The sequence below is a fragment of the Canis lupus genome, chromosome 7 (genome assembly GCF_011100685.1).
Source record: "Canis lupus familiaris isolate Mischka breed German Shepherd chromosome 7, alternate assembly UU_Cfam_GSD_1.0, whole genome shotgun sequence".
Lineage (NCBI taxonomy): Eukaryota > Metazoa > Chordata > Mammalia > Carnivora > Canidae > Canis > Canis lupus.
In genome coordinates this window covers 42,192,198-42,210,291 of record NC_049228.1, presented here as the reverse complement: position 1 = coordinate 42,210,291, position 18,094 = coordinate 42,192,198, and the positions used below count along the sequence as shown (strand labels likewise).

Genomic DNA, 18,094 nt, shown 5'->3' with positions numbered 1-18,094 from the left:
AATGCTCAGTGAAAACTCTGCACCTAACAGCTACTTGATGGCAGGTCCTTGACAGACGTCCCAAGAGCTGACACCCCTCTGGATAATGAGAAAAGCCTTCAGAAATCTGTCTAGAGTTCTGTTCCAAATCTTCTTTTTCTTCTCTCTATTCCTTATAGGCCTCCCTCCCTAACCCTAACACTCCCTCAGCAGACTGTGCCTACTGATACCACTGCCCTGGGCTACTCTGTCAGAGCATCCCCAGTCCTCGGGTGGGGCCTAGTGGGCAGGTGGCGGTTCTCTTGCTCCACCCAAGTAGTTGGCCAACCCCTTATAGGCTCTCCTCACATCCCAGGGGACTCACCGCCCTCCGTTCCTCTTGTAGTTGTCTGGGACATAATGAGGCTGCAAAGAAAGGGAAGTGGTAAGTATAGTGCAGAAGCTGGATCAGATGACCTGGGGCCAGCTCAGGAAAAGGGAGCTGGGGAGGGAAGGAAATACAGGAAGCAAAAAACAGGGCTAAAGCGCTGATGAGCTGGGAGGCTGTATTTTAATGTCAGAAATTCTTTCAATTTTTGGGTATTGTACCAATACAAGACACCATGGTAGTTTTGGTGTCTTATAAGCCTATGATGACAGGGAGAGGGATGGGCTCCCAATCCTGTTTGCTATATCCTAACATCTAAGTAGTTAAGGTTGGGGCTTCAAAGCTAATCTGTGAGCTGTTGCCTGAGCAAGAAGACCAAAGAAGTCTAGATGAGGGTGTGGTGGTGAGAGAGAGAATATAAAATAAATACTGTTTAGAAAAATCCAAAAACATAATTATATGAAGAATAGGAACATGGAGTTTGGTTTCTGGTTAGATGGTTTCTATACATTCCAGGAGAGCAGCCATAATTTCTGCTAGGCATGGAACCTACTTAAAAAAAAAAAAAAACTCCCACCTAGAGACAGATTCCCTGAGTTTGGGATGGACTAACAGGATGAAGAAGCAGAGAGCTTGAAGGTTCCTACCCTAGGGATTTCATGCACAAACTATACTGCCTTAACATGACAGGTAAGAGGATGGGGCTTACTGAGAAATCTCTTTTAGGAGTGAGCTTCTTGGGGAAGTGGTCAAAGGCGTAGGGTTTGGTGCAGACAGGATAGCGATTCCGGTGAATCTTGTAAAACAGGTGTGCGGACTTGTCAAGCCGATAGTCACAGATGTATACATCTTGCTCCTTCACTCCTTTGGGTCTCCCTAGGAGTTCAAATACTGTTAAAGAACCCTCCTCTCTTCCCCTCCTTCACCCTGAACTGCCCAGAGATGAGCCCACACGACTGGGAGGGGACACTGTAGTGATTGTGAGAGCCATCTGGTGATTGCAGGAGAAAGGAGAGGGGTGTGCGTGTCTCTCAGGGATTAAGGGCAGGTCACAGGGTGGGAAGGAACCAGATAGGCAGCGCATCCAAGTGCTGCAGGGAATCCATGAGGGAACACAGAGCAGAGTGTGGGGACGTTAGGAAAGGAAAGGCAGGATGAATGATGGGAGCACACTGGGAAATAAGCACTTAATAACTGGGGGATGGAGCCCCCAGCAGCCAATGCTTGAATGGAGTACGTATTCTTCTGGACCAACTGCTATGCGATACTAAGTAGGCGAGGGAGCCAAGCTCACCAATGGTGACAAGCATACTGAGCTTTTACTGTGAGCCCAAATTGGGCCAAGTGTTTTGTACATTACTTCATTTAATCTTCACAAAACACTAGGATAGGTATGAATTCCCACTGCCAGGAGATTAGTTAACTTGCCCATGGACACACAGGTAAAAAGTGGTGGGGCTGGAATGTACAGTTGATTGACTACACAGCCTACACTGTTAACCATAGAGCTTAAAAGGCTAGTGTGCTTTTTTGATTTGTTTAATGTCCAGAGTTGACGCTGGCCTTTGGGATTTTGGAGTGGGTGGGTGGAAAAACATACATTGTGATGATACTAATAGAATGCCAAGTACACATTATTAAGAAATGCTAACTAAATTTAAAAAAAGAGGGAGGATTAACATTTACTGAGTACCAAGTGCTAGGTAAAAGAAGCTTCACAGCTGGTCTGGGACAATCTTTGATCAGACAGGAACAGTAAGAACAGAGTGGTAATTGCAGAGCAAGGATTAGGGGACAGGAGGTCATTTCTTCAGCAGCTCAGGTCACTTACCTTTACAGTATGTATAAAGGTCTAGTACACAGCAGGTCCCCACCACAGCCTCCAAGGGAATGATCTCATAGAGTGGTACCCTAAATAGCTCATTGTGATAGAAGCGGCGTGACGGAGAGTGGTGGGTCTCGTGGGGGCGGAAGTAGTGGTGACCAAAGGCAAACCGTTCCTCTCTAAGGAAGAAAGGGAGAGGTTTAGTAAACTGGCAAGATCCTAGGCGATATTCAGCTCTGTGCTGGAAGGCAGAGCTGGAAGAAGAGAGAGGACCTCAACACATACTTTTCATTCTTCCAGAGCTTCTCAATGCGGAAGATGTCAAGTTTATCTCGGTTAATGTGTGATAACAGTCGGTAGGACTGGCGGACTGGGTGGCCATCAGGGGTGCGCCGGCTATCTCGCATCAGGTACACACAGTCACCTAGGAAGGCACAGGACAAATTAAATGATGCCTGTGAACTGTTAGATGCCCACTGGTCCGACCCAAGGTCTACACAGAAGGGCTGGAAATCTAAAACAACAGATACAGAGAGCTACAACTGGGAGTCTAATGGCGATGAACATCAATTCTAGACTATGAGAATGGCACGAGGGAGGTCTCCCATCTCTTAGAATCCTATATGTTTTTCTCAGTCCTAAAATTAGCTTTATGATCTCCTGGTTTCTCCTAATTTTTATTTGGTGGAGGAGAAATGTATAAAAGCCTAAGGACTGAAGTACATACAAACCTATACCGTCAACCTTTGAACAACATGGGTTTGAGCTGCATGGGTCAAATTATACTCAGACTTTTGATGAATTACGGTAGATATAATGTAAAAAAACCTTCCTTACGTTTTTTTTTTAACATTTTCTTTTTTCTAGCTTACTCTATTGTAAGCATGCAGTATATAAATACATGTAGCACACAGAATATGTGTTAATTGGCTATTTATATGTTATCAGTAAGTCTCTGGTCAACGGTAGGCTATTAGTTAGGTTTCGGAGGAGTCAAAAGTCATATTTTTTTTTTTTTTTTAAGATTTTATTTATTTATTCATGAGACAGAGAGAGAGACAGAGAGGGAGAGACACAGGCAGAGGGAGAAGCAGGCTCCATGAAGGAAGCCCGATGCGGGACTTGATCCCAGGACTCTAGGATCACGCCCTGAGCCAAAGGCAGATGCTCAACCACTGAGCTACCCAGGCATCCCCATATGTGGATTTCTGACCATGGGGAGGGGGTTGGTGGCTCCTATACCCTGCATTGTCCAAGGGTCAACTGAATTCAAGGTCATGTGGTGACAATAACTACTATGCAGAGAGCAGATACTCCTTGCACTCAGAAAGGTAAAGTCAGCTTTGTGTACGCACCTTGACGAAGCAACAGGTCATCTCGGAGCAAACAGATGAAGTAGACACAGCCGGGCTGGGCATAGTGGGGCCGAGGGATCATGGGTACCTCCTGGTAAGAACGGAAAGCTAACAGATAAGGGCTGCAGTGACTATATCCAGCCTATTGATTTCCATTCAAGAGGAAAAGACCTCAAACCCAGAATTTGCAAACAACTTAACACTTACTGTTTAGTCATTTCAACACAACACACATGCGAACAAAGATGAAAGCAACTGAAGTTGAACTGGGAGTGTGAAGGCAGAGAACAAACCTGACAGGCCAAGTATCCCAAACTAGCTGCATAAAGCACTAACTATGTGGCTGCTCTTATACCCCCTTGGGAGCATGATAATGTGTGAAGGGGACTGATTGTCATAATGACTCAGAAAAGTTACCAGCGTTCAGTGCCCAAGGGCCAGGGAAGTCAGACATTCCCTCACAGCACAGAAATGTCCGCTCAAAATAACAACACCGCTGTTAAGAACTACCGCCTAAAACACTTCCCTTCATAGAAAAGACCTGCCCGAGATCACACGTATAAACATAGCAGAACCAGGACAAAAACTCACTTAGTAACTTGGGCAAGTTACCCCATCCACCATCTGTCCTGGAAGGGTTTAAGACTAACCTGTGTTGACTCGGAATCATGCTCCTTTCACGTCAACATTGCTTAACACAAGAGATATTTACAGTACTCGAGTTCTGGACTTCACAAGTACTTCCCTCATGGAAAATTGACAGTGTTTATATAGTACCATTCCTTCCACAGGTTTCTAAGTATTTTATTTCCCCTTTGACCACACACTTGAGAAAAGAAAGGGCAGAATTATTACCCTAGTGTTAAATATAAGAAACTAAGGTCCAGGTTGAGTAACTTATCAAAGTAAATTCAGTGCATCAGGAGCTGGGCAGGTAAGATAGCATGTGCTAAACCTCCTACGTGTAGATCAGAGTATCAGCAGAGGGCAGCTTACTCTGTCCACAGGCCTCGGGTCACACTGCTCACACAGGTAATGCTCCACGTCTGAGTTCACCCCCATACAGTCACAGTGCTGCCATACCTGTGGGGAAAACAGTAGTTGAGGGAGGACTTGGACTTATTGAGAGAAGTGCTGGGAGCTAAAAATTTAAAAAAAAAAAAAAAAAAAAAAAAAAAAGAATTGCAGCAGGACAGGATAAAGTCAAACAGGAACTAAGGGATAAGTCGGGGAGTGAGAAATAGGAGAGAAACAGTAGGAACCTGTCTGAACACATGTATATTGTTTGGTTCATAATATATACATCTGGGAAAATGAAGTGAGGAGCTGGACAGAGAAGAAGAGGATGAATGAATGTAGCACTAAGGAGCACGCACCGGTGCCCAGGCTGTTTGGGGGGGGCCATAGCCACATGATGCTTCTCTGGGCAGCTGCCTAACTGCAGCACCCCCCCTACCCCCCCACCCAACCAGACTGCTGGCGGGCCCTACCCCCCTAGGCTCCACTTCCCATTTCAGTAAGGTGGTGGGCTCAGACATTCTTCCATCAGGAGCTCCTATCCTGCACAAAAGCATCCTCCTCGATCCAGACTATGTGAGATGTGAACAATGGGAAGGGGGCAGAGAGAACAAGATGTGGAAAAGGAAGGGAAGGATCAAATTAAAGAGGTATAAAATGGGAGAAAGGCAATCTGGTGAATAGTGAGAGATGGGAGACACCAAGGCAGAGCTAAAGTTCCTGTACAGCAGGCAAATCAAGCCCAGAGGCCTTCTGCCAGGTGGCCACCATGCCCCCAAGGAGCAGGCCTGTGCCCTGCTCAGGGCTCACCATGCACTTGTCACACTGGATCATGAGGCCCTCATCCTTGTGGAGGCCACAGACACAGCGGATCACATCGTCATCCTTCTCATGCACGTTCTCCTTCTCAGAGACAGATGTTTCGCTGCTGTCGGCCTCACTTGCTGTCTCTCCCACAATCTCATCAATCTGGGCTGATGCCTCATGCCTGGCGTTGTAGTAGGTCTTCCGTAGACGGCAAACATCTCTCCCAATTGGGGATTTACGCCCGTAGTACTTCTGAAGAAAGCAGAACATAGAAATGTTCGGTCTTCTCAACATGGCTTAAAAATGTACCTGAAGAGGGATGTCTGGCCACCAGCTTAGTTTGTGGCACTGCAACTCTGGATCTCAGGGTGGTGAGTTTGAGCCCCATGCTAGGGGCAGGGCTTCCAACACACACACACACACACACACACACACACACACACACACACACACACACACAGACCCTGAGGAGGCAATAGGATTTTCATTGTCCTCCCACTTTGGTTAACAGATTTTCAATACCATCAAGTATCAACTAACATGAATAAAAATTAGGATCTACATGATGGTTTCCCATCTGCTCTGTTGCTCTGTCATTCAAGTCAGCCATAGGCATTACTGTCCATTGGATTAAATACATAGTGACCATGGAATAGGAATAATCATCACAAATGTAGTGCGCGCAAGTTCTGTACTGACAGATGCTCGGGATGCTCTTGGAGCGTCTTGGAGATGCTTGGGACAGAGCTATAAGCTCTGAATATGGAAGCTGGGTTTCAGCAGAAAGCATGTTGTGATTCAGGACTGACCTCATTCTTTCACTTGTCTGTTCTTCTCTCGCTTCTGTCTTCATCCTAATTCCTCCTTGATCCTGTAGCCCCTTGTATCCTTCCAATTCCTCTCTAAGGTTCTTCAAAATCACTGAAAAACTTCCTCTTTTCTATGTACCATACAATATCCATCTTTTCCTTCAAATCAGTTCAAGGCCACATTTTCTTCAATGAGCCTCACCTAGTCTATGACCTTTTAGTCTAATGTCCCTCAATTCCATCCTTCAATTAACTTCTATTTATTATACATAATTCTGTGTATTTCACATGTACTTATTGTCTTGAGGGAAGAAAATACAGATATGACTTTAGTATGTTAAAATGTATTATGTAACTACAAAGGTTCAATACTAAATTCTGTTTCCACGCCCCAAGATTTATCCATTCATCTAGGGAGAGAGCGTGCATGCACACATGAGTGGGTGGGGGAATGAGCAGAGGCAAGATTCTCACGGAGACTCCCTGCTGAGCATGAGCCCCATGTGCGGTTTGATCTCATGATCCTGAGATCACGACCTGAGCTGAAACCAAGAGTCATATACCCACCAAACTTGCCACCCAGGCACTCCCTCTATATTAGGTTTTTACAGAAATTTCTTTTTAGGGAGTATAATTTAGCACTCTGTAACCCTTATACAAAGGGTGCTCAATAAAAATTGCTGCCTTTTTTACCCAGAAATACAAAGGGTGATATAAAGTAAAAACCTTAAACTTCTAGAATAGTTCTCTTCAAAACAAACTTTTTTTCCTTTAAAGTTTTTATTTAAAGTATAGTTAGTTAACCTATAGTGTAATATTGATTTCTGGAGAATTCAGTGATTCACCACTTATGTACGTCACCCAGAGCTCAGCATAAGGGCCCTCCCTAATGCCCATCCTCTGTTTAGCCCACCCTTTGCCCACCTCTTCTTCAAAACAAACTTCTTAAATCCATGTATGAAATCGGCATCAGTACCTCAGCATTCCGAAACACCTTGAGCATGTCAGCGTCAAAGGCCTCCACGGTCTTGTAATGGCCGGTGAGGATCTGCCTCTCTATGGTGGCCAAGTCCAGGGGCTCTGAGATCTTCTCATAGTAATCAGCATTCCTGAGGCAGAAAGCCAGGGTGTCAGTCTGGGACACTTGATCCTGGTATAGAACTCAGAGGAGTTCCACATTTGTGCACTTACTTTTTCTTTGGGGGGAGGTTCAAGAGGGGTGCTGCCAAAGCTTGTCGGGAAGAATCTGCAAAAGAAGGCAAGGTTTAGAAGGACTATGTGACACAAAGGAGGCAAGTACTAACTCCTTGCTGAAAATGTATTATTCCCCAAATTAGAAGTCAGGAAAAACAAAAATCTAAGCTTTAAATGAGGCCTGACCGTGAATATACAGGACTCTTCAGAAATGTGGGTACTTAGTAGGAGAGAAGCTACTTTGAGGATGACCCTGAAGATGGGCAGTGAAGGATAATAAATTGTTGAGGCAGTGAGGCTGCTGAGGACAATTCCCTGCTTTACAAGTTCTTCTAAAGCAAAGAGCATCTTAACCAAAAAATATTTTCTAGTTCTTGTTAATAGACCACAGTTAATGTTATTTTGTTGGTTTGGCTTCAATTAAATTCCAGATAATGAATAATTTAGTACTGTAAATATTTTCTGAGACCCGATTTTTTTTTTTTTTTAAGATTTTATTTATTTATTTATAGAGACACAGAGAGAGAGAATGAGAGGCAGAGACATAGGCAGAGGGAGAAGCAGGCTCCATGCAGAGAGCCCAACATGGGACTCAATCCAGGGTCTCCAGGATCACGCCCCGGGCTGCAGGCGGCGCCAAACCGCTGTGCCACTGGGGCTGCCCTGAGACCTGTTTTCTTGTAACAGTTTACTTTATTTATTTATTTATTTATATATTTATATATTTATATATTTATATATTTTTATTTATTTATTTATTTATTTATTTATTTATTTATTTATTTATTTATTTATTTATTTATTTATGAATGATAGTCACAGAGAGAGAGAGAGAGAGGCAGAGACACAGGCAGAGGGAGAAGCAGGCTCCATGCACCGGGAGCCCGATGTGGGATTCGATCCCGGGTCTCCAGGATCGGGCCCTGGGCCAAAGACAGGCGCCAAACCGCTGCGCCACCCAGGGATCCCAACAGTTTACTTTATATTATGAAAACAATTCAGGCTATGGGGTTACTCTCACTACTTTACCTACATTCTTTTTAAAAATTCTATTTTATGGGGCACCTGGGTGGCTCAGTCGGTTAAGCTTCTGAATCTTGGTTCTGGCTTAGGTCAAGATCTCAGGGTCATGAGATTGAGGCCCGTGTCAGCTTTGTCCTCAGTGGGGAGTCTGCTTGACATTCTCTCTCTCCCTCTCTCTCGTTCCTCCCCTGCTTGTGTGTACACTTTCTCAAATAAATAAAAATCTTTAAAAAAATTCTATTTTAGGGGAGCCCGGGTGGGTCAGCGGTTTAGCGCTGTCTCCAGCCCAGGGCGTGATCCTGGAGACCCGGGATCGAGTCCCACGTCGGGCTCCCTGCATGGAGCCTGCTTCTCCCTCTGCCTGTGTCTCTGCCTCTTTCTCTGTGTGTGTCTCATGAAAAAAAAAAAAATTCTATTTTATTACTGATGTATAGTTAACATACAATGTTGTATTAGTTTCAGGTGCACAACATTGTGATCTGAGAATTCTGCATGTTACACAACATTCACTGCCATAAGTGCAGTCACCATCTGTCACCACACTATTACAGACTATGTTCTCTCTCTCTTTTTTTAATATTTATTTATTTATTCATGAGAGACAGAGAGAGGCAGAGACATAGGCAGAGGGAGAAGCAGGCTCCATGTGGGGAGCCCGAGTGGGACTTGATCCCGGGACCCCGGGATCATGCCCTGAGCTGAAGGCAGAGGCTCAACCGTAGACTACGTTCTCTATGCTGTACTCTTAATCTCTATAACTTATTCTGTGACAGCAAGTCTGTACCTCTTAATCCCCTTTATCTAATTCATACCTCCACTTCCCACCCCTACCCTCCAGCAAACACCAGTTTGTTCTCTGTATTTAAGAATCTATTTGCTCATTTTGCTTTTTAGATTCCACATACAAGTGAAATCACAGGGATTTGTCTGACTTACTTCACTAAGTATAATGCTCTGTAGGTCCACCCAAGTTGTCACAAGTGGCAAGATTTCCTTTTTACTCATAGCCAAGTAATATTCCATTGTATGTATATTCCACCTCTTCTTTACCATTCATTTATGGATGGACCCTGGGCTGATTCCGTATTTTGGCTATTCAAAATAATGCTGCAGGGACTCCTGGATAGCTCAGTGGTTTGGCGCCTGCCTTCAGCCCAGGGCGTGATCCTGGGGTCCCGGGATGGAGTCCCACATCAGGCTCCCTGCATGGAGCCTGCTTCTCCCTCTGCCTAGGTCTCTGCTTCTCTCTTTCTCTGTATCTCTTATGAATAAATAAATAAAATCTTAAAAAAAATAATGCTGCAAAAAATATAGGGATGCATTTATCTTTTTGAATTAGTATTTTCATTTTCTTTGGATAAATAGTGTGATTACTGGCTCATATGGTATTTTCTACCTATTTATATTTTGAATTCTTGTATTTTTTTTCTTTCCTTTTTTTTTTTTTTGAGATTTATTTATTTGTATTTGTTTGAGAAGGGGAGTGAGCATGTAGGAGGCAGGGGAAAGGGGCAGAGTGAGAGAGAGAATCCTAAGCAGACTCTGTGCTGAGTGTGTAGCTTGACATGGGGCTTGATCTCACGACACAGAGAATACAGAGAATAACATCATGATCTGAGCTGAAACCAAGAGTTGGATGCTCAACGGACTAAGCCACCCACGTAACCCCTCCATCTTTAATTTTTTGGGAACCTTTATATTCTACCCTTTAGATTCTACCTTTATTTATTTTTTTAGATTTATTTATTTAGATTTATTTATTTATTAATTATTTATCATTTATTTATTATTCATTATTATTATTTATTTATTTATTTTTATTATTATTTATTTATTTATCTACCCTTTAGATTCTACCTTTATTTTTTAGATTTATTTATTTAGATTTATTATTTATTTATTTAGATTTATTTATTTATTATTTATTTATATTTATTTATTTATTTATTTATTTATTTAGATTCTACCTTTATATTCTACCTTTATTCTTTAGCAACTTATTTACTACAGTGAGATAAAAAGACTATAATTTCATGCCCAGCATGTAGGGACATGTAGATATATTGGCAGAAGTTTCACATTAGATCAGATGGGGCTGGTTGGCAATGGGGAGTGTGACTTTTTCATGATGGAAAGGGAACAGGTACCACAAAATTTTACACATTAGGACAGGCTGATTCCTCCTTTCTTCTCTAGAACCTTAGATTAACAAAACTGCAAAGAGCCACTAAGGTATAGAGACAGGCAGTAGACTGAGAAAGAAAAGAGAAGGAAAATCAAGTTACTCAAAATCTAGGGAGAGGGAGGGAGGAATAGGCCAAAGTTGATGGCAAAAAGCTGCAATTATTTGTTAAAAATCTCTCATTTTAAACACCCCCAAATTTCCTGGTCAGAAAATGTCACATACATTACCACACTACCTACCCCAAATTAAAAACTCTCCTTATTCAACCATCACTCACAATATATACTCAAAAGAGATCTTGAAAGAAGAAAGGAGTGTTAAAGGTGTTTGCATGAAAGTGCTTTAGAAAAAGCTCAGTCAGTAGAACGTGTGACTTTTGATCTCAGGGTTATAAACTGGAGTCCCATTTGGGTGTAGAGATTACTTAAAAAAAAAAAAAAAAAAAAAAGATTTTATGTATTTATTTGAGAGCAAGTGAGAAGAGAGCACAAGCTGGGGGAGGGGCAGAGGGAGAAGCAGATTCCCTGCTCAGCAGTGAGCCTGATGCCTGAATTGATCCCAGGACCCTCAGATCATGACCTGAACTGAAGGCAGACGCTTCACTGACTGAGCCACCCAGGTGCCCCACCTACCAAAATCTTAAAAAAAAAAAATAAAAGAAACACTAAAATTATATGTTCATGACACCCTTTTCCTTAATTTGCTAATTCCCTGCCTTATTCAGGAAAATTACATCCAAGACAGAGACCTTTATCTTTCTATCCTATAGCTAAAAAATGATTTCTAAATATAGTATTTAACTATGGTAAAATTCTAATAAATATCAAAGACTTACATAGAAGGTCAAGGGATTTAGAAGCTCGCAACATGGGACACCTGGGTAGCTCAGTGGTTGAGTGTCTGCCTTTGGCCCAGGGTGTGATCCCAGTTCAGGGATTGAGTCCCGCAGCAGGCTCCCTGTGAGAAGCCTGCTTCTCCCTTTGCCTGTGTCTCTGCCTCTCTCTGTGTGCCTCTCATGAATAAATAAATAACATATTAAAAAAAAAAAAAAAAGAAAGAAAGAAAGAAAGAAGCTCGCAACACCCCCCGGAGACTAAAACCAGTCCTATAAATCCCACATTCTGACGTCAGTAAATGAAATAAATCTCAATTCCTAGCCCCGAACTGTCAGTTGTTCCTGGTCTCGGTGTCTCAGGTGAGGCTATGTGACATGAAGAAAGCTAAAGAGAAAGCCCTTGGGGTGAATATAGTCACCTTTGTAGGAGATGATGCCATCACAGATCTCTTTGAAGATTTGGGCGAGGCGGGCTGCCCGTGCCACCTCGATGTTTTCCTCTGCTGCTGCCAGGCGTCTTGTTCGAACTGATCGTGCTGTCTGCAGGGCGGAGAACTGGGTCATGAAGACGTCTGCAAGGACACAGTGAAAATCAGTTCTAGGTAAGGAGAACATTGTGTGGCTTTCTCTTCCCCCATGGATTCTTGCCATTTGCTCTATTTTCCTTGAAGTGATTAAGTGGATTAGTGATCATGGAGTTCTCTCCTCCTTAAAGAAATGTCAGGAAACCCTGGAATATACCACAGAGACCAAAGCAGCAAGTTAGAAGCAACTGATCTCAAGTGACCAAATGGTGTACAACATAGTGGCTGCAAAGCTGCACCTCAAAATGAGTCTGTGTTTGAATTCTGGCTTCGCTACTTCTTAGCTTTGTGATCTTGGACAAGTTACTTATACTCCGTGTCTCAGCTTCTTGACTAAACCAGGGGAATACTGGTAGTGCTTCTCTCAGGAGGTAACCATGCAGATTAAATGAAAGAATGCTTTTAATGTGTTGAGCTCAGAGCCTGACCTATAAAAAAAGACTCAGGAAGAGCTTGTTGTTACCAGAAGACTGGACCTAATTGGGACTTAAGTTCAGAAAATTCATGCCAGTCAGGTTACTGATAGTATATAAGGCCAATTTCTATGCCAATCAGTTCCCATATAGCAGATTCCTTCATATGCTTCTACATTTGCTTCTACATTTTGAGGGAAAGAAGGAAAGACTCAAAGAGGAGCATGAGCTTTTGAACACTCTATATGCAGTTAGAAAGGATGTTTGGACAGGTCAGTGTCTCTGCTCTCAGTTCTTTTCTGGACAACAGATCGAACTCAGGAGTGCTATTACATTATTCACTCAAGAAGCTTAGAGAACAGAAACCAGAAGGTCTGTGTATATTATGCTCATCTGAATGTGGGGGGAAGAAGTCCTCAAATTTACACTGCTGTCATCTTTTCCCACATATGATGTAATGATTTATGCATATGCAAGTTATTCTCCAGGTAGGAAGGGACACCAGGGACCCACTACCAATCACATGTCTGAACACTCTCAGGCCATAGGCAGTGTCTGGGAAGCTGGTGAAGGGGTTTCTTCCTATTCCCTAGAGCACAGCCTAGGAACTTGAACAGATGGGATGGACAGGTGATTGCTAATAGACGCTTGTACACTGGGATATTAACTTTTCTGGTCCAGACTAAAAAGAATCATTGACTAGAATGAGAGTAAAATAATCATTTTGAGGGACAACTGGTGGCTCAGCAGTTTGGTGCCTGCCTTCAGCTCAGGGCGTGATCCCGGAGTCCCGGGATCGAGTTCCACATCAGGCTCCCTGCATGGAGCCTGCTTCGCCCTCTGCTGTGTCCCTGCCTCTCTTTCTATGTGTCTCTCATGAATAAATAAAATTTTAAAAAAAATCATTTTGAGACAATATTACGGAATTAACAGGAATGTTTCATTTCCAGGCTATACCAGACTTGATGTTCCCATCATCTCGGCAGATGCCATTCCAGCGGGTGTATAATGATGCAGAGTGGAGATTATCGCTGGTATGCTTTACTTCCTCTTGTTTCTGTCGGATCTTCTCCCAGTTTCGGACCAAGAATACATGATGCTTTAACACGAAGTTCCTATAAGGAAGAAGTTTCTTTATTCAGTAACTCAGCACGTTACATGTACACTATGTAAACCATTTCTTAAAATTAAATTAAAAAAAAGATTTTAAGTCCTCTCTATACCCAGCATGGGGCTTGAACTTAAAACCCAGAGATCAAGAGTCACATACTCTACAGACTGAGCCAGTTAGGTGCCCCTAAACCATTGTTAACATGATATAAAGGAATAATTATCAGTTAATCCAGCTATTATAAAATAATTATAGAGGCGCCTGGGTGTTCCAGTCGGTTAAATGTTTGCCTTCGGTTGGGTCATGATCTCAGGGTCCTGGGATTGAGCCCTGCATCAGGTTCCCTGCTCAGTGGGGAGCTTGCTTCCCTCTCCATCTGCTGCTCTGCCTACTTGTGCTCTCTGACTCTGTTAGATAGATAAATAAAATCTTAAAAAAAAAAAACAAACATATGGGGAAACATAATTCAGTTTTGCGTCTTTTTCCCCCCTCCATATAACATTAAACACTCCCCTCTATTATTTATAAATATCTGGCAAATACCACTTAAAAGCTGCACAAATTCTGGCAAGTAAGCAGTCTGACTTGAAGGCAGAGATTTACCGAATATATATACACAAATTCTGAATGAGGTTGCCAAGATGAAGCATGGGCTCAGGATTAGTGGTAACAAGAACTGGACAGGCAGATAAAGGCAAAGACATTTCAGATAAACATGCACTGGGCAACCTACGTTCGGTGTAGTAGCTCAAAGTAGATCTCTAAGCTTAGATAAGTGATGTGTATCTTGAAAGACCCTCCACAGTTTGATGATTCCATAATTTGATCCCCACCCCAGTGCACATATATAAACAAATGTGATTCTGGGTTAAATCTCAAATTGTAGGCCTCAGTAAATTAAAATTAGACCAATTTTATAGTTCCTAACTTTGCGACATTGAAATCATCTGGGAGCTTTATGATACTGATGCCTGCCTGGGTTCCACCTCTGAAAATTCTGCTTTAAGTGATCTGAGGTGTGGCATGGGCATTAGTTTTTTTTTTTTTTTTATTAGTTGGTTTTAAAAACTTCCTAGGCTAATATGCAGCCAAAGCAGAAAACCGCTGGACTAGATGATCTGTTTTCCTGAAGTTTAAAATTTCTATGACTCAAGTGATACAGGATGAGAAGGACTAAAGTAAAATAATAAATGCAGATGAACTTTCTAAGATATTGGAATGTATGGTCAAGGAAGATGTAGAATATGTCCCAAGACAATTTGAAACATAGGACATACGTATTTACTTTGCTTGCTTCTGACATGGACAAATCTTACCTGAATATAGAGAAGAGCAAAAATGATTGCTAAAGATCTTTTTTTACTGCTCTATTAATGTATCAACAAAGCAAGGAATCTTGATCTTTTCTGTGCCATGGATTCCTTTGGCAGCCTGGTGAAGCCCATGCAACCCTTCTCTGAACAAAGTTTTAAAGTATTTAAAAATTTTTAGATTAAAAAATTTTTTTTGTACACAGGGTTAAAAGGAAACCAAATATACTGAAAATGTTTTCAGAATATTAAAAAAAAAAAACCCTGAAATTGTGATATAGAAAAAAATGTTAATTTTTTAACACATGACAAGATCTAGTGGTGGGTTTAACCACCACAGTAATTTTAAGGTAGAGATCTTATAAATGATACTTTGGGATATTTGTAATACTGTAACAGGATATGAAAATGTGAACATTGGTGGGTAGTCATGGGAACTGCAAATACCACACACACACACACACACACATTTTGCCTATGATCATATTTGAAGGAAATGCTCAATTTCAGTTAGAAATTAGGGAAAATAAAGACATATCACTCCTGCCCATCCAAATTTATAGATCCCTGATTCTTGGTGAAAGACCTCCTGCAAAAAAGAATGACTCAACCAGATGTTTAATAATTTTTAAAGCGACAAACACTTCACACGAACCAAGAAAACCTCCTTTTTACCTCTCTCGATTAGACATTGGCTTCATTTGTAATTGGGGGGTCAATCTTGTTGGAGTGTTGATGTTTTCACTGGGTTCTTCGGAGAGGTGGCCTCTCTGAAAAACATGTGGATCAGATGGCAGGAAAGAAAGGGTCAATCAGAAATCTCCTTGAAGAGTACTGGAACCACTTTAAGATGCCACCCTCCTTGTATGTAGCCCTTATCTCTGTAACTGCCCCTCAGTGGCTGTGCAGGGAAAGCCATGAATGAGATCATTATTCACCCTTTTCTTCAGCTTGTGCTTTGACTTTCTCTTCTCTTTTGACCGTCCAGACTTTTTATGGGTAGCCACAGGCTGGCTGCTTTTGCTGCTGGCGAGTCCGTTCACGCGCTGACTCTTGCCCCCAATGATTCCTCGACATTTCTCAAAGCCGCACTTACACAGTTGCTTGGAAAGGAAAGAGAGGACTTTTGGCCTACAGTCTCACAAGTTCAAACAGAATGCCCGAGCATCTGGACACCCAAAAGCAAGTTTGAGTCAAGATATTTTTGTACAGAGGAAAATAATTGAGAATAAAATAAATATAAATACGTTTCCATGGAAAAGAAAGATTAAATTTTGGGAAAACTTCACTAGGCAAGTTAAGAACTGACTGAACACCAAACTTGACTGGGTAGTCTCCTTCTACAGAGTTCTGAGATCATAATGGAGAGTTGGCACCCTACTAAGTGGGGTGAAAACCGCCTTCTCCAATGTACTTCCCAATGGCTGCAGATCAGTTAACATATTTACAGAAGGCCAGTGACAACATTCAACTTCCCTCTTGGACTGATTATGCTTACCTGTTTCTCAACATTAAAGGAATGGAAATTGTAATCATAAGTGAGCTCGGTACCAGCTGGCATATCTTTAAGAGCATACAGTCCAATCCGGTATACTCCATTGACAGACCTACAGAAAAGAAGAGGGTTAAAGGTAGAGATTCTTTTTATTTTTAAAGATTTTGAGGGATCCCTGGGTGGCGCAGCGGTTTGGCGCCTGCCTTTGGCCCAGGGCGTGATCCTGGAGACCCAGGATCGAATCCCACATCAGGCTCCCGGTGCATGGAGCCTGCTTCTCCCTCTGCCTGTGTCTCGGCCTCTCTCTCTCTCTCTGTGACTATCATAAAAAAAAAAAAAAAAAAAAAAAAAAGATTTTGAGAGAGAGAAACAAATGAAGCAGCAGGCAGAGGAAGAGGGAGAAACAGGTTCCTCGCTGACCAGGGAGCCTGATGATGGGGCTCGATCCCAGGATCCTGAGATCATGACTTGAGCCAAAGGTAGATGCTTCACTAACTGAGCCAACCAGGTGCCCCAAGGCAGAGATTCTTAATACCTTGCCTGAAATCCAGAAAAACTGATATACTGATTTCAAATTTGCCTTTTTTTTCTGTTTCCTGATCTCTTCAGCTTTAATAACACTGACAGACTAATTGTCCTCAATCAGTTTTCTGGAAAACACTCTCTATGCTGTCAGTTGGAATAGGTTTTAACTTTTCCTGCTTGGTATTCAAAGTCCCTCTAAAACATGGCATTAGTCTACTTATTATTATTTTCATATGTCCTATCTATAAAGATCTTCTAGTTCCTACTGATCTTCATCTTTCTCCCCTGTATATGAGTCTCTCTTTGGTTCTATTTTATGTAACTTATTACTGATTTATCATATACTATTCTTGATGCTTTATATAATAATTGTAGGTATCATTAATTGATTGTTATAACATTTTGTTGTAATAACTTATTTAGTCCTCCCAATAGCAGCATAAAACGGCACCTTTTTTTTTTTTTTTCCCCCAGGCCCAGCATGGATCCCCATTGAGGGCTTGAACTCAAAGTCCTGAGATCAAGACCTGGGCTGAGATCAAGAGTCAGAGGCTTCACTGACTGAGCCACCCATGTGCCCCAAGAAGGCACTATTATTAGGTAGTATTACAGCCCCCATTTTCTAAATGAGGAAGCTGAGGTACAGAGAGGTTAATAAGTAAGTTACCAAAAGTTACATGGCTAATAACTGAGGGAATCAAATTGAGTTTCAAATCAAGGCAGTCTGGCTTCAAAATCTTTTTTTTTTTTTTTAATATTTTATTTATTTATCCATGAGAGACACAGAGAGAGAGAGAGAGAGGCAGAAACACAGGCAGAGGGAGAAGCAGGCTCCATGCAGGGAGTCTGATGTGGGACTCGATACCAGGTCTCCAGGATCACGCCCTGGGCTGAAGGTGGCGCAAACTGCTAAGCCACAGGGCTGCCCTGGCTTCAAAATCTTAACCACCATGTCATACTGACAAATGGGTTAGCGCATTACTGCTCAGAATCACTGGATGAGATAGGTATTATGATCCCTATTTTATGTAGGAGGTATATGTGGCTTAGGCAGTTTGCTTAGTCACTAGCAAGTAAGCTGCATTCAAAACCAGGGGATTTGGGAACCCTGGGTGGCTCAGCAGTTTGGCACCTGCCTTCGGCCCAGGGTGTGATCCTGGAATCCCCAGGATCAAGTCCCACATCAGGTTCCCTGAATGGAGCCTGCTTGTCCCTCTATGTCTCTGCCTCTTTCTCTCTGTGTCTCTGAGGAATAAATAA

General features: G+C 42.3%; 1 protein-coding gene across 4 annotated transcripts in view; it reads right to left on the bottom strand.

The window, feature by feature from the left end:
• The window catches only part of ASH1L (ASH1 like histone lysine methyltransferase), a 180,946-nt gene that overhangs the window by 4,293 nt on the left and 158,559 nt on the right, over positions 1 to 18,094 (bottom strand). For all 4 annotated transcript variants that reach the window (XM_038543095.1, XM_038543093.1, XM_038543094.1 and 1 more), the window contains 14 exons: positions 16,313 to 16,421; positions 15,753 to 15,917; positions 15,490 to 15,584; positions 13,351 to 13,508; positions 11,816 to 11,968; positions 7,351 to 7,405; positions 7,136 to 7,268; positions 5,354 to 5,602; positions 4,523 to 4,609; positions 3,527 to 3,617; positions 2,457 to 2,595; positions 2,178 to 2,350; positions 1,056 to 1,222; positions 344 to 384 (listed from right to left, as the gene is read on the bottom strand). In XM_038543095.1, coding sequence (XP_038399023.1) covers positions 344 to 384; positions 1,056 to 1,222; positions 2,178 to 2,350; positions 2,457 to 2,595; positions 3,527 to 3,617; positions 4,523 to 4,609; positions 5,354 to 5,602; positions 7,136 to 7,268; positions 7,351 to 7,405; positions 11,816 to 11,968; positions 13,351 to 13,508; positions 15,490 to 15,584; positions 15,753 to 15,917; positions 16,313 to 16,421 — 1,815 coding nt within the window. The remainder of the gene's footprint in view (positions 1 to 343; positions 385 to 1,055; positions 1,223 to 2,177; positions 2,351 to 2,456; positions 2,596 to 3,526; positions 3,618 to 4,522; positions 4,610 to 5,353; positions 5,603 to 7,135; positions 7,269 to 7,350; positions 7,406 to 11,815; positions 11,969 to 13,350; positions 13,509 to 15,489; positions 15,585 to 15,752; positions 15,918 to 16,312; positions 16,422 to 18,094) is intronic.